This window comes from Charadrius vociferus, unplaced genomic scaffold, assembly GCF_000708025.1.
Source record: "Charadrius vociferus isolate BGI_N301 unplaced genomic scaffold, ASM70802v2 scaffold134, whole genome shotgun sequence".
In the NCBI taxonomy this organism is placed as follows: Eukaryota; Metazoa; Chordata; class Aves; order Charadriiformes; family Charadriidae; genus Charadrius; species Charadrius vociferus.
Genome location: NW_009648333.1, coordinates 3709569 through 3725901, shown reverse-complemented (window position 1 = coordinate 3725901; position 16333 = coordinate 3709569). Strand labels below are relative to the sequence as shown.

Genomic DNA, 16333 nt, shown 5'->3' with positions numbered 1-16333 from the left:
CACACTCAAAAGCTTTTTATCTTAAGAAGGGCAAGTGGCTGAGAGTGCAGAAGGTCAGTAGGCTGAGAAAACTCTTGGATTTTGCTACTTTAACTGATGTTTCAAAGTCTTTTTTTTTTTGTGCCTTGCTTTCCTTTTTCCCAAGCTTTATTTTCTTCCAGCAAAGAATGTTACAAATGTGAAAGAGGTTTTTGGTCAGAATAAACTGAAGGCAAAATAGTCAGTGTAAGTTTACAGGTATTGCAGAACTTTCACGTGGAAGAAATAAGAAAATCTACAAATACTCAGCTGTAGAGGAATGCATAAAAATACAAGTTGCTGAGGATAGCGAAAATTGACCATTCCATCCTTTGTGTGGTATCCCACAATGTTGCTAACTCAAAGTTAGCAGTAAATGATTAAAAAAAAAAAAAAAAAGCCCATGTCAACATATTTTCTACATTGTGGACGATAATAATGTAATTTTTTTTTCATAAAGCAGAGGTTCCTTTCCTAAATTTGTGAGGGAATTGAAGAAGAGGCTCTATAAAGCCATGAAAGGATAACTTAGTCATTGGAGTGTACTGCTTACAGGAGGTCACAATGAAGAACAATAAATGAGTTTCCAAATGATTTGAAGACACGTACGTGTCACTCTCCTAAATCTGAACTCATCATTGTAAGGGGAAAGAAACCCTTTGGCTGCTTCTGCCATTCTTCCCGAGCTGTTCTGCGCACTTTTGGCTCTACTCCTCTTCTGCGATGGTTGATGAGTTGATGGTCCAGTTTGTTGTGATGAACCACCTCAATGCCAGCTGACCTTATCTAAGAGGGACTCACACTTTTTCAGCATTGTTTGCTTCATTTACCCCAGATACCAAAGTTATAGTGCTAAAAGATAACAAAGGCTTGTATTTTTGTAAAATGTAGTGAGCCTGCTTCAGAGGAATTTTGGAAAACCTGTGCTTTTTGCAATGAAATACTCCTCCCGCCTGTGTACGTGAGTGGCTTTCAGTTGAACGAAGGACATTTTGCAATATCACACGGTTATCTCAGAATCTCCAGTCAAAAAGTTGTCACTGAGTTACCCCTTAGCCTGTTTACTTTGTAACCTAAATTTAGTGCAGGCAAATATGAATTTTAATTTCACAGGGTCTGATTATATATAAAATTAGCCAGTTATTCATTGGCTGACTTTCAAACAGAGACTAAGGTTTTGCAAACCTTTGGGTATAATTTTGAAATCTATTTGAAAGTAGTCCCCCAAAATTGCATTTCTCTCAGCTTACAAAAAAAAAAAAAAAGATTGCATATGATGGAAGTGGTTTCTGACAGTCTGCTGCTAGAAAAAAGAGGAGGAAAAAAGGCAAATCCAAGTATTTTTTACTTCTTCTTTTTCTGGCATATGATACATTTCAGGTATCATTAAAGTATTTTCCCCCTCAATTCCAATTTTATCATTATGACAGATTTTGCTAAAGTATATTTTCTGTATTTGTATTTCCGTGAAATTTACCATTTGAATGGGGATTAATAACAGTTGTCTTTTATTCAGTTGTCTTTTACTTTTTGGGGTTTGAATCTGCAACCTTTAACATGGGGCAAAAAGACTTTTCTACCATATGAAGCGCAAGAGCTGATTTTGCAATCCTTGCTTACACTGAGTAGTAATTATTCAAATCAGCCTGTGCTGTGTACTCATGTAAGTAACTATTCACATGTAACCTGCTTTGTAGTTTCGTGATAAAGCAACAGCAGCTTCAGCAGAAAAAAAACAGGGTAAGGAGTTCTCCTTTTCTTCTTCCTTCTGCACTGTTTCTGCTCTCTACCCAGAACTGCAGCACGCTGCCTCTGCGCTTACCCCACTGCAGCTGTTTGCAGTGACACATTATGAACTTGATCAGCAAATTGATCTGAATTAATTAAATATATATATATGTATATTCTAGGAGAGTTACAGATTTGATTCCGAATTACAAGGTACCACCTGTGTACTTAAAATTGACTTTTTTTTTTATTATTTATTATTAAATGTAACTAGAACTTCCACTGAACTTTCATCCATTTATTCAACTGTTTGAATGTTACATGTGCTTGCTGACTGGCTTACGGTGACTGATTGTTTCAATAAACTAACACGATCCTGGAGCTGGGAGTGGGAACCAGGAGATACATGGGTGGTTTTGCAACTGTGGGGGTTACCTCATCACTTAGTACCTCAGTTTTCCCCTGTGAAAACTGGGAAGGGTGGCACGCGTAAGAAGCTCTGCCTACAAATAAAAACTTAGTTTGTACATCTTGACCAAGATTGACTTAGCAGGTTTATCGTAACAGTTGTTTTCATTTGCTTTGAGGCAGGTGTGTGGTGACTTCATGGCTGTACAGGTGAATATTTGTATAACGTGAAGATGGATCAGTGCAAGTTGATGCAGACGTTTTGATACGTAAAGTTGAGAATGTTTTCCCGCCCTAAAAAAGCTGTGAATCTGTAACTCTTTCTGATTTCAGTCCTAATTCTGAGTACGGAGCATATCTGCAAATTAGATCACATTTGGTATGATGTAACTAAGGTTGGCAGGGAACAGGGCAAGTCCTTGGCAGGAGATACTGTGAAAAGTTTAGATGGGTGGCAGCACGAAACTCCCACAGCTGTTGGGAACAAGATAACGATGCGTCATGCAAACAGCTTCATGTCCTGAGGAATGCTCTGGGAACAATGGAATATTCAGGGGAAAAAGTGTAGAAAAGTTTTGAAACTGTACTGAAGAAAGAGAGATGTATGGGTTTGATAAGAGGGTAAGGGTGGCTGTTACCGGTGCTTATTCAGAGAACTGTTGCAATTTTGGAAAGGAACTTTCAGAGTAATAGGTGAGGTTTCGGTTGTCCTGAGCCTTATTTAAGGAAACAGAAATGTGGCCAGAGCCATTGGCTTGGAAAAAACCCCAAACAAAACAGGTTTCTGTGACCAAATGCAGATTCAAAGGCTGATCTTCAGACCTGGGAAACTGGTTCTTATCCTCAGAGATCTCCATAGCAGTAATAATTCAGTGTAGCAACCTGGTACAGACATTGACCAATTACATTATTAGTGGTTTTGGGTTTTTTTAATGCTGATTTTTGTCAAAAGACCAAAGAGGGCTGGTAGGGAAATCAAATATTTTAGCACTCAGTAGTGAGATTTGAAATCATAATTAATTTTGAATCATTCTTGTGTGCCGTAGCCTAGCATTCTGGGGATTTCTCAGATCATAATTTCTAATACAAATAATAATGTTTTTCATAAGTGCCAACACAGAATTTGTACCATAGAGACCATAAGGATCGTTTTGAGTGGGAGTGCCTGTGATGGGAACCCATATAGTCTGGCATGCTTTAAGCTAGTCTGAAAGTTAATACTCGCTTTTAATTCTTTGAACAATATTTGTATTTTCAGTTTACACGATTACCTTTAAGATTGCCAGTTTATTTTAAGAAGGGAAATAAAAAAAGAATTTGGCAGCTTGAGTAATTAAAGAATGCACATTAGACAATTATTAATTCAAAAAGATCTGTCTTCTTCCCAAGAATGCAACGTGACAGATGACCAGCAAAATGTATGCGTGTACACGCATCAGAGGAAGAGGAAAACCGAAAAGAGATTGTTCATAATAATCACAATTTCCAATCCCATTATAGTCTTTTTCTTATGCATCCTAACCTGGTCTTATTTTATAGTTTCATGTAAACCGCAGACTAATTTTTTAGCATGTGCGGAGATATACCTTAAAAAGGGACGTTTCAAAGCAGTGAATAACTACATGCAGCTGTGGGAAATGGCAAGCGTGTGGGATATGGGAGTTTAATTGGCCAAAAAAGGGAGCGAAATGTGGTATCAGGATTAGATGGGAAGGTGAGAGGTGTCATTTCATGTACTGTCACAACAAATAACGACGTGTCTGGGCCCAAAAGAAAAGGAGAGGCACTAAAGTGAACTTGTTTACATTTAATTTTATTTAAACTTTAATTTTGTAAAGTAATGTTGTGAGGTGGCCTGTGGCTTTTCAAGCTTCTCTGCACAATGCTGTGAAATGCGCTGTTTTGTCCATGCTGAATTTATGTTGCCTGCAGAGAAAAGCGTATGTACATTTCCCTGGTGAATTTTGAAATACTTTAGGTAGTAAATAGGTGCATAAATTAAGCCCTGTGAGGTGGGAAGAAACTTTTTTTTTTTTTTTTAAATAGTTTGGAGGGAAATTTCCTACTGGTACGGAGCTTTGCAGTGCCTACCTAGGGCTTGGGCTTGGGTTGTCCCCCTCCTACTCCCTCCACACACACACGCACGTACATGAGGATATTTGTAGTCGCTGGTGCTTCAGCAGATGCTGCTGTTCCTTCCTCAAGCCATGGCTTCAGCCCAGAGCCATGCTGCTCTAGCCCGAGCTGGGGCCAAGGTCTGTGCCCGCAGCGTGCCCTGATTTCAGAGTGGGGCTCGAGGCTGGGGCCAGGCGAAGAGAAAGCTGGCAAAGGGAAACGTAATGGGGAGGGGAAAAAGAGTTGTCTGGAACGGCGTCTCCACAACCACTCCCACACCTTTCATTCCTGCCTCCGTGCCACCTTGTGTGCCAAGCCTGCGCAGGCGTGGGGAAATGTCTGGTGGCATCCATCACTTCCCTCGCCCGCCATCCAGCCCAGCCTGGCCGCAGGAACTCTGGTGCCCACGCGAGGCGGGGTGGCACGGTGGGAACGGCAGTGAGCAGATGGAGAGAGGAGGTCCGCTGTCATCTTTGCAAAGACCAGAGAGAACGCCTGGCACTTTGTCTTGGCAGGGTGCTGGAGCCAGGCTACCACTGAAGTCACTGGGGGAGTACTGGTTTGTGTGTGCTCCTCAGTCTGTCCCGCCGGTAATGATCATGGTGTAAAACTTTAAAGCAGCTTGATGTTACTGAGCAACCAGAACTGTCAAAAGTGAACGATTTAGGTTGTTGGCGGTCAGCATGAAGTCTTTCCAAATGGATGATGGAGGGCATATACTAAGCAATTTCTGAAAAACAAATTTTACTTCTCTGTTCTCAAATTGACATCTTCTAAATGACCACTTGCATCTGAAAACTTTCATTAATGTAATTGAGGTGAATTTTCAAAATGACTTTTACTGATCCATGTTCAATTTTGTATATCAAACTCTTTTGTAAATGGCATCAATTACATGCACATGCCTTAGCAATTAAAACTCTTCATACACATTAGGACTTTGCGGTGAAGAGCAGTTGTACACTGCTGTTTGCCTGGAGCATGTTGTGGACTTCACCCCTATTTTCTTTGTTGTAGTCTGCAGTGTCCCTTATTTCATCCCAGTCAGGTACAGCTTTTGGCTTCCTGGGCACACGTCAGTGCAGTCCTCAGCTGAACAAAGCCTGAACTTTCTTGTCTAATAATTAACTTTTGTAAAATTCCAAGTGCTCAGGATAGGCTCCAGCTTTCTGTATGTTCAGGTAGTTTCATTTGTAAGTAGAAGCTCTTTTTACTATAGAGGTCTCCAGATCTGCAATCCTCCAAAGATACCGTAATGATTTATTTCTCTCGTCTTCACAGGAACTGATATTCAATGGCTAGAAACAGGTGACAAGTGGCTGAAATGAATACGACTACTATCCTACAAGAGATTTTGATTAAAAGATCACAGCAGAAGAAGAGGACTTCTCCCTTAAACTACAAAGAGAGGCTTTTTGTACTTACAAAGTCTGTGCTAACATATTACGAAGGTCGAGCGGAGGTAGGAGACACATTTATACTATAGACTGCCTTTGCTCCTTTTTGCTTTTGAATACTATTGGCTTTTTTCCTACTGTATATCATACTGTCAGGACTGGATGGGGGCAATGGCCACGGGTGCCAATGAACATAAGCTGCCATTTCTCTTTTATTTATAATGCAGGTTGACAGAGGTGTAGAGAACTGGTAGTCAATGTGAACTGGTTCTTAGTCAGAGCAGTAGTACATAGCCAGGATGCCAGGAATAAGATAGAACAGCTTTAATAGCTGCTCATCAAAGCTGATTTCTTTCACTCTCCACAGAGACAGAAGATCACTGCTATGACCAAGCGGGTAAAAGGGAGAAAAACTTAAAATTGTAGTTGCTTTTGGCCATGTTTACTGTGAAGGCCATTACTTTCACATCTGGGAATTAACTGAATTCAAATGGGAGAAAGAGCATTTGATAGGAGCAGTGCATTGCAGACCAAGTTCAGTAGAGATGAGATCCATTAGAGTAAAAACGTGTAACCTAGTGATTGAAATGAAGCTGGAAGCAGCTTATCTTTGGCAGCACGAGCAGCTCATCCCTGTTACTACATTCTGTGTAAATCCAGTTACACCCAAAGTCAATTGTGTAAACTAGGCAAATTATCACACCAGCATTTTTTTTTTCAAATGAGCCCCAGACTCAGTTTCATCACAATCATGTACCCCCGGAGTGCCCCATCATATCTTTAGTTCTGGGGGTGTGATTTTTCCACTTAACTGCGGCTGCTTTCCAGATCTGTCACAATGCTGAAGGGGATTAAAATGGCTGCAGTAGCTGGTGGAGCCCTGGGAAGCCGTTCAACAAATAAAACTTAATGGAGAGAACTCTGCAACCTCTTGTCTGCTGTCTTGCCTCTGATGAACAAAGGGGCTACAGGAGAGCTGGGGCTTGCTATGCAGGTTTCTCTGCCAGAGCTTACAGTTGCAGCAGCATCGAGCTCACTTACCATGCTCCAAGACCACAGCAGTCTGTTGTAGCTGCTGTTCTCTGAATATAGCCTGGATGCAGTCAAGGATGAAGAACAAGATGACAGACTGGCTGAGGTTGGAAGGGACCTCTGTATGTAGGCCATCTGGTCCAAGCCCACCAAGAGCTGGTTGCCCAGGATCATGTCCAGATGACTCTTGAGTATCTCTATGGATGGAGACTCCGCAACCTCCCTGGGCAACTTGTCCCAATGTTCTCAGTCCCCCTCACAGTAAAAAAAAAAAAAAAAAAGTGTTTCCTGACATTCAAACGGAGCCTCTTGTGTTTCACTTTGTGCCTGCTGCCTCTGGTCCCGTCACTGGGCACCACTGGACAGTAGCCTGGCTCCATTCTCTTTGCACCTGCCCTTCAGGCTTTTATGTACATCAAGGCTCCCCTGAGCCTTCTTTCCTCTGAGCTGAACAGTCCCAGCTCTCTCAGCCTTTCCTCATAGGAGAGATTCTTCTTTGCGCCCCCTGCCCTCCAAAAATAAATAGGTGGAGGCCAAGAAGCCCTCTAGAACATCTCTCATGCTTGTCCTGTGTCAGCTTACGCTCAGGTCAAATAGAAATGTAACTAACAGGTTTTACAGGTCTAGTTGTTACCCTTTAAGAAGTTAACCACTTCCAGCTTTCCCTTTCCCTTGCAGGGTAATGTCCTCTGGCTAAAATACCCTTCCTGACTGGTGGAACCGTCTGAGGGGGGGGGTTTAAACTATCTATTTTATTTGCTGTGGGGTGGAGCAGGGCTGTCACATAGTGCCCTCCACAGCTGTGGAGGCAGTAGCTTCTTAAAATGTTCCAGACTAAGATAAGGATAGTTGGGGTGAAAATATACCTTACACCTACGCTAGCCCAGCAGTTTGCTGCTGAAATGGGCAGGTCCATCTCATCCCTGTCCGAGGCTTGCAGGACTCCCCCATCTGCTTGAATTGGTCTTGCTGCTTCTTGGAAGCCATACTGCTCTGAAAAAAAAAACCCTGCTAATCAGCAGAAAGATATTTGATCTGGTTTTATTTTTGCTGGATTAGTGTTCTGCTGGGTTAGCAAGCTGTGTTTGCTCGGTGCAGGATCTAACAAGTGCCAGAGGCGGTGCCAGGCAGTGGTGGAGGAGGACAGGATGCTCTGACTGTTGACATCAGCAGGTTGTTAGACTGGCTCAGCTGTAACACGTAGCTTTCCAACCTCAAAACTTTTCCATCTTTGCTGTTCCTTCCACTTTAGTTTCTTTTAAACATTAATCAGCATTTTATTTTATTAACAATGTTGTTTGAAAATACTGAGCTCACATCTTAGAGGGGCATGCTGAATATTTTTGTCAGCAATACTTGGTCTCTGTTTGAAAAAAAACACCAAAAAAACCTGTGTGACTAAGATCTGTGAGTTATTCGGTCATGTCACTGGGCAACTGAAATGGAAAAAGTTTGGGGGTTTTATCAGTTGAGCTTTTATTTGTTTTTTTAAAGCAAATGATGGTGGCTGTAAATGTGTATTTACAGTAAGAGAGTTTTATATTCTGGCTGAAGTAATTTATATAAAAAGACAAAAAAATTACTAGAGATTAAAATAATTCTGGCTCCTCTGAATAGTTGGAGGTTTATTACTGAAATAAATGTGACTACTGTGTACACTGGTTGAATTTAAACATAATGACAGATGAAAGGATAGGTACAGACTGATCTCATTTTAGGCTTGGCAATGTTCAAAGTCCAGATTGGTAAGATAAGCATGGAAATCCCAAGGCAAGAAGATCCCACACCCTCATTTTAATCACATAACTGCGGTGGTAGCAGTCTGCCAAGGGTGGCTGAGTTCTGCTCCTCTAGGCAAGTGTGTGATTCCCAGTGTGATTGTTGGCCAAACTGAAGTATTGTTTTCTCCATTTTAACTTCTATGGGAATTCAGTAGCGAGAGTGCAAGCAGAACCCAGGGTTTGTGGTCATGTGAACAGTCATACCACTTCTTTTTTAAAACAAGATTAAATTAAATCTCGTTAACCAGATTAGTCAATACTCAAAGCGTGGGCAAGTCGGGATTGTAAATAAGGTGACAGAATTAGATTCTTGGTATGTCTGGTAACAGAAGTGGAACGTTTATGACAACAGAAAGCAGTCAACCATAGCAAATGTTGCTCTTGTAAAGGCTGTGGAGAGGTTTAATTGACCTGTTCTGTGCAGCCGGTGGTGGGGGATCACGTGCTTTGTGACCAGAAACTCCACATTATAGAGGCACTCTTCTGTATTTTTTTCTGTCCTATGTCTTGACAAAGTGCCATATACCTACTTGGAGCAATGAACTATTATCTCATAAGCGTGACTACTAGAACAGGGTAAACTCTTGTTCAAACTTGCTTATAACCTATTTAAGTATTTTTATACATGCTTTCAAGCAGCTCAGGCACCCTGTCGTGGTACAAAGTGCCTACAGTGAAGCTGGAGCTGCACTGGTGCCATGAGAAGGAGAAATGTAGTTTCTGCACTTGGAAGTGTTGCTGAACTGTAGGCCATGGAGAAGGTGTGTGAATTATGGATGAAGCGTAACTACAGAATCAGTGAAGAGACTGAATTTCAAGACTGGTTTCCAGAAACCTGAGGAAGGAGGGTCCTGGTTTAGGTCACCTGTGCAAAGCTCTACAATTATGAGTAATGTCATGGGAAACTTATTTTGTGTAGGAAGCCAATAGGACCTTGGCTTTTATGGCTTAACCTCTTATGGGCATTATGCTGTTAGGTAGAAAAAAAAAAAAAGGGGGGGGGGGTGTGTATCACCTTAGGACTGGTTAAAAAATGGACATTAAAAAGCTTGAAAACAAAGATACGTCAGGAACTGACTTGCATCAAGCATCACAGAGATGAATTTTTAATGTTTTCAGAAAAGCAGAGTATTCTGTTTAAGCTGGAGATGGCTTCTGGTTTTGGCTTTTTTTTTTTTGGCATGAATTCTGTAAATTGGTAACTGTAGATGCTGGGGAAATGCTGTTATTGCACTATTGTGCAATATTGGGCTAACAATAGTTACAAACATATAAAAGGCTGAGTTGATGTTACAAGTTTCATGAAACCTTTACCAGTTTGTCAGCTGTCATTTTTGGAAAGAATATTTCTTGTCTTGTCTTTTCTGTAATGTTGCAAAAGTGGATAATGAGATCTGAATGTGATGGATTCTGTTTGTAATGAAGACAAAAATTCATTGTAGTAAGAAATAACTGAATCGGCCTCCAAGCACAGAGTACTGATCGTGAATGTATAAAAATCTGGAAGAAGTTAAATATCCTCCTATTCTGATTATGGAGATGTATACGGTAACACCAAATATGCTACAGTCAGAAAGGCTTAAGATGTGTACAGTTTTCTCAAGTATGCATTGTAGACTTCCTGAGGCAGTTTTAAGCAGACTTACGTAGACAGTAGTAACTGCGGTGGTTTGGCAGTGGGAGGTAGTGGGCATTTTTGGTATAAACTGGCCCTTGCTCTTCAGTCCTCCTGCACTATGCCTACTGGTGTCAGCTGGAGACATTGATTGCAGCGTAACTTCTCCAGGTAATCTGGTTGTATAGCAAAGGCAGGTAGTGCTGTAGTGAGGAAACACTAGCATGAAATATTTTATTAGGAATTCTCTTCCCAATTTTGCATGGTTTGCAAGCTCAGCATACTTCTTCAGGTATGCTGCTGTTTGTTGTCCAGAGCTACTTTCTTCTAAGTCAAAAAATACTAATCTGTAGGAAATTAAGAGCAAAGTTAAGAAACCTTGAAATAAACCTGCTTGCCTGAAGAGCAAATACTTAATGCAGTAATTAAAAAAAAATAATAAAAATCTCATTTGGAATGTTTTTTTTTTGTATTTTTGACCAGCAAAAATTTAGCTAAAGTTTTAGTATGACTTTTTCCAAATTGCTAATTTCATCTTGAAGGGAGTTCAGGTTTGAAATCCAAAGAGGGGCAGTTGTGGAAATAACTTCACACGTGCATGGCCCTAGGTACGTTTGGCTGTTTTCTTTCAAAAGTGGCCTCGTATCTTGCATATTCAACTTAAAATGCTCTGGAGTTTATTTTCAGAGGTGTGGTGCATTCACACTTTCAGCTGACTGTTTAGAAAAATCAAACCTTAGTGTTTATCTAGGAGTCCAGCTTATCACTGAAATTGGAAATGCTTCAGTCAGTATCAGCTGAACAGTTGTGATGGAAAGGAATACTCACTTTACAGTTCTCCCAGTGTGCCTGGTGGCTGGTGTCCCACAGTGCAAGCACCCACCCGACTCCTGTGCAGAGTGGTTTTGCTGCTGCAAAGAACAGCATCTTTTATTCCTCTTGAGTTACCCAACGGGACAAACCACACGGAGAAACTGCATTCAAGCTATTGCGTCCACGGGTGTGGTTCACCAAGTACTCTTGGTTTATCCTCTTTCTCCTTGTGTGGCAGTAAGTTTTACTGTTGTGAATTCTTTCTCAGTGAATGGTCAGAATATGTCTCTTCTGGGTGAAGACGTTCGGGCAGTCCAATCGATGGCTCCGATGGGAGCAGGCTTACTGCTGCGTTACAGTATAGCCATGATAGCCGGTAACATGTACTTCACACAGGTTTTAGTTAGCGCAAGCTGACAGCAGCTCACTTGAACTAAAAGTGCCACTAGACTAGAGGTTTTTGCTCTAGATGGCATTTAAGGTAAGGGAAATTCTTTGCGATGAAAGCAAGATAATAAATGTAGGTGTTAACGTACTTCTCATCACTGGAGTAGTTGAAAGGAGCTGATTTGCGCAAGTGAGATGTCCTGCTAGTTTGTTTGTTTGAAAAAATTTCACATTGATGTTTTTCAAATGTCTTGCTTCCACAGAGCTGGCACAGATCTGGCCGTAATTTAACAAATTGTTATCAATGTGTGGACCATTAGTATCCTCATATCTGTTGGAGCTGTGGAATGTTCCCTTTCACCATGGTATTTCTCTCTCTCTCTCTCTCTCTCTCTCTCTCTCCCTTTCTGTTTGCTTAGCGGTGACACTCTTCAGTTTGAAAGTGTGCTGATGTGTGTGGTTTGCTTACCGTCCTCCCACGCGTGGCACAGAGTGTTCGCATTAACCTTTCCAGCCCACAGCAGCTTGCACTGACCTTGAGTGTGAAGCCGAGTATGAGCGTGTGAACATGAAATTGCTTTAGGCTTTAGCAGCTTTATTGTTTGCTCACGTCTGGTGTACGGATTACAGTTTACAACAATAAACTGTTTATATCAGATTTTGCATTTTCGAAAGGTCTAGGCTAAATCCTGGTGCCCATGGTTACCCTGTACCTGTTTGGGTGAATGGGGGTCTGTGGTGTTAGAAGGAGGACGAAATAGGGGAGAGTCTGTGCTGCAACACCCATTAGCTCTGGAGGGGCTGCACAGAGGATATTGGGGTAGGCACACCACTTACCTATTTATTAGTATACAGAAACCATTTGCTTCTACAGAGAAGGCAAATAATAGCCCCAGAGGGAAAACATCTAAGAGTCTTATTTAGAAGGATGCTGCTGTGGAGTCAAGGAGAAGGCACCGTTCCAATGAGCTGATCTTGGGAGGTGCAGAGTGCTCTTGTCTTCACTGGTGGTAGTGGTATTTGCCGTCAGGATCAGACTTGTGTGAAAACTGTCTTGCATAAACCGAAGGAGTGTTACAGCTAACAAAAGCCAACCAGGGTATAAATGAGAAAAGCAGGATAAAAACTTGAACATTCTTGGGGCTTGCTAATTTGGAAAGTCTCTTCCTAAGGAAAAAAGGTTCTTCTGCAAGAGTTGTATTTGGTTCTTGTAATTTGAATAGAGAGGAGACAGAAGCTACTGAAATTACCGTGGTGATATTTTAAGGAAGGAAAAATAACTTTAAAAGCTCTGGGGCCTGCTGTAAAGCTGCAGGTTTCAGGGTAAAATTGTGTAGCTTCATTGCAACACTAATCTTGCGCAAATACTTCCTTTGGAGCATAACATTATAGAGTTCCAAAAAGCTATGCTAGTTACTTTTCTTTTTTTTTTTAACAGAAGATTAATGTGTATCAGTTCTACTGTTGTTTATTCCTATAGCTCTTATCCTTTATTATTTTTAATGTAATTACCCTAATTTATATGGTTTCCCTCGTCATTGCGTAAGTTATTTAATTCTTTATATAAATGAAAACACAATTCAGTATTAAAATGCTTCTGATCACTTCACTGATTACTCTTGGTTTTTAATGTAAGATAAATAGTCTCTGAAATTAGTAGGTTGGTGGAGCCTTTTTTTGTTCCAAGTAGTAATGATAGAGCTTTCTTAAAATACTTGCAAGTTTGCACAATAACTTTATTCCAGCTAGACCTGAAGATGACTGTGAGTTGGCTGCTGTTTCCACTCCAGGAAACAGAAGTGGATATACATTTCCACAAGTCGTGTACAAGTCCTTAGCTGTACTTACTGGGGACGTACCTTCACAACTGTCTCTAAGAGAGGTTATGGCTTTAAAGCAGTTCAGCTCCTACTGTTTAGCAATTTTTAATGGAATTAAACACAGGGGGTTTTCCCAGCACTTTCAGAAAAAGAATGAAACACAATTTTTAAAGTGCCTTCAGGATAAATTGTTTAAGATAGGCACACACACGTGCTTTTATATATATATATATATAAAAAAATTTAAAGATTTAATTATTAACTTGTAATAGTGATTTTTAGCATAAATTATATTGCTGACCAAGTACAGTGATGTATTTACAAGTTATCTCACCTAGAATGATGCCCGTCACATCCATCTGGATAGAGAATATCGTATTTGTACCTCTTAACTAAAGAATAAATACATGATGGCTTTCCAAGCTTCTTCACAAGATCTATATTTAAATGCTAACACAGAATATGAGTAGCCACCCCTTCTAATTGTTTATACCTCTATAATGACTACAACCATTGCTTTTACAGATTAGCAACACTAGGAAAATAGTTAATTTAAACTTCTTTTCTTTGCACTTGATTACGTAGAAATCAAGACAGAGAATTAGCATGTGACTTGGTAATTGTAGATGACTGACCAATGGATACTCTTCAGGTTAGTTTGTCAACCAAACTTACAGGCAACTTTGTTGCTGTAGCGATACTTGCAGTGTGATATGCAGTGTATATGTAGATATCTGCTCAGCTAGAGTAATGGGATTGAGAGTGTTGTGCTTTCAGCTGCGATGGAGTTGAATTTCATCCTGGCAGCTGGTGTAGTGCTGTGTTTTGGGTTTGGGATGGGAATAGTGTTGGTAGCGCACTGATGGTTTTGGTTGTTGGTAAGCACTTGAGGCATTTTCTGCTCTTCACACCGCCCCACCAGCGAGCAGAAGTTGGGAGAGGACACAGCCGGGACAACTGACCAAAGGGCTATTCCATACCATATGACATCATGCTCAGTATATAAATCTGGGGGAAGAAGGAAGGGGGGATGTTTGGAGTTACAGCATTTGTCTTCCCCAGTAACCATTACGCGTGGTGGAGTCCTGCTGTCCTGGAGATGGCTGAGCACCTGCCTGCCCATGGGAAGCAGGGAATGAATTCCTTGTTCTGCTTTGCTTGTGTGCGCGGCTTTTGCTTTACTTATTAAACTGTCTTTATCTCAACTCATGGTTTTTTTCTTACTTTTACTCTTCCAATTCTCTCCCCCCATCCCAGCTGGGGGAGTGAGCAAGCAGCTGCGTGGTCCTAGCTGCTGGCTGGGGTTAAACCATGACAGCGAGATACCCATCTCTGATGAGAAAGTGCGATGTAGGAAGCTGAGTCTTCTTTCAAGTAAATATACAGATGTAAAAATGACATAAGCCATGTTATTTTTTATTGATTTAATTATTTTGATTTATATTTATTTTGATTTATATTGGATTAATTATTTTGTCATGGCTGCTAGTCCCCCACAACAGCACTGAACACTTGCAACAAAAACCCAGTCCTTCTGAGGAGCTGTTTACCAAAGCATAAGGTGTGCCAACAAGTGAGGAGGGACGTAGTGTAAAGCATTGATGAGATGTTACGGTATCCAGGAGAAGTTTTACCACAGATCAGTTACCTACGCCTCTGTTGTATGGTAGCCTGGGAAAGAGGAAGGTTGAGCTAGGACTGTAGCTACCTATTGCTGAGAGCAAATATAGTAAGGAGGCAGCTTTCCTTTAGGAAATGAGTTAGATCAAGCAGTAGGAATTAATTGTCCAAAGCACAGCTCCATGTAAAGTTTGTCAGCATTTTTGAGCTAGTGAGGTGAATGAACAAGAAGCTCGTGTTCTGCTGCGAAGGCCCCGGAAACCTCATGGGAGGAGCAAAAAGGGAGTCGGGAGGAAAGCAGCTGAGAGAACCTGAGAAGAAAAAGAGGCCCTGGGATAGTCGGTTTACTGGAAAACAGTAGGCTGTTGGCATTGCAAACCATGAAGCTGGTTCCTGGTCTGTTTGTTCCTGTTCCCCTCCTCCCCCCAGATTCAGGAAAATAAATTTTTTTAAATATTTTTTTTTTGTTTATAGGCAGAACTGCCATGTTGATGATAATCCAGAAGAACTCAAATATTGGCTGAAAACCCAAGAGAAGACTGATAAGAAGTAGGCACAGCTGGGGAAATTTTAAGCAAGTGCAAGTGAAAGCTGTTCAGATTGGAGAAATAGCTTAAAGCTATTCATGTGAATGGACGCAGCTTCACCAATGCATGGGAATACTCCCTTGAAAATAGCAAGTCATAAAGAAACTTAACTTGTAAAAGAAGTCATGTTGCAGTAATGATTCCCTGTTCTCTGTAGTATCTACCCAAAGAAAAGTCTGATATAAAATGAGAATCTGCAGTAATTATCTTTCTAGAAGAATTTTGATGTTTATGAGATGGAAGAAATTAGACATAGCTGTAGCTGAAAAGTGTAGGTTGTAGTTGTTGAGACACTGACAAGGCATGGATAAAAATATTTACCTTATGACTAGACAGGAGTGGATGAGTCTTAAAGGTGATAAGAAGGAAGAGCTGGAAGATCAATGAGATTATGGAAGGCTAGAGAAGGCCCAGTTTTAAGAGTGCAGAGGAGAAGCTGAGAAACTGTAAGCTATGAAGGTAACTGCTAGAAAAGTGCTAGAAAAAACAGGATTGTTTGAAGTACCTGGAAGATATCAAAATTGCACATCAGTCAATAAAGATTTGACAAGAACAACAAACAAACAAACAAATCCAACAACTTCAGATTTATCTATGTTCTTTCTGCCATCCTGTGTTTTCATTCCAGTAAGAGTTTTGACGCTGCTGTATGAGAACTTTTCAGATGTCAGCATTAGAAATGACCTATATAAATCTCTTGTAAATCTCATTGCAGAACACATGGGAAACTGGTACAGTGTTCAGTAGGCATTGGTGGCGCATTTTCAGAGTAAAAGATTATTGTGAATGGGATGTCCCATCTTACATTCCAGTATTTTCACTAGTGATATTGTTGCTGAAATTCTTGCTGAAATAGAAGCTTGTTGAGTTCTCAGGTGACATAAAACTTGAAGGAGTTGCAAGCATTTTGGAAAACAAGTCTAGAAATCAAAGTGGTATATTGGGATTAGGTATGTGGTATGTTAGGTTGTTTTTTTTTATTTATTTTGTAGAGTGTGATTCAGTGTGGACA

At 40.7% G+C, this 16333-nt stretch overlaps 1 protein-coding gene across 2 annotated transcripts in view; it reads left to right on the top strand.

Moving 5' to 3' along the window:
• Positions 1–5593: 5593 nt before the first annotated feature.
• Positions 5594–16333, top strand: part of TEC (tec protein tyrosine kinase) — a 36197-nt gene continuing 25457 nt past the window's right edge. For both annotated transcript variants that reach the window (XM_009884971.1, XM_009884972.1), the window contains exon 1: positions 5594–5731. In XM_009884971.1, the coding sequence (XP_009883273.1) occupies positions 5594–5731 (138 nt within the window). The remainder of the gene's footprint in view (positions 5732–16333) is intronic.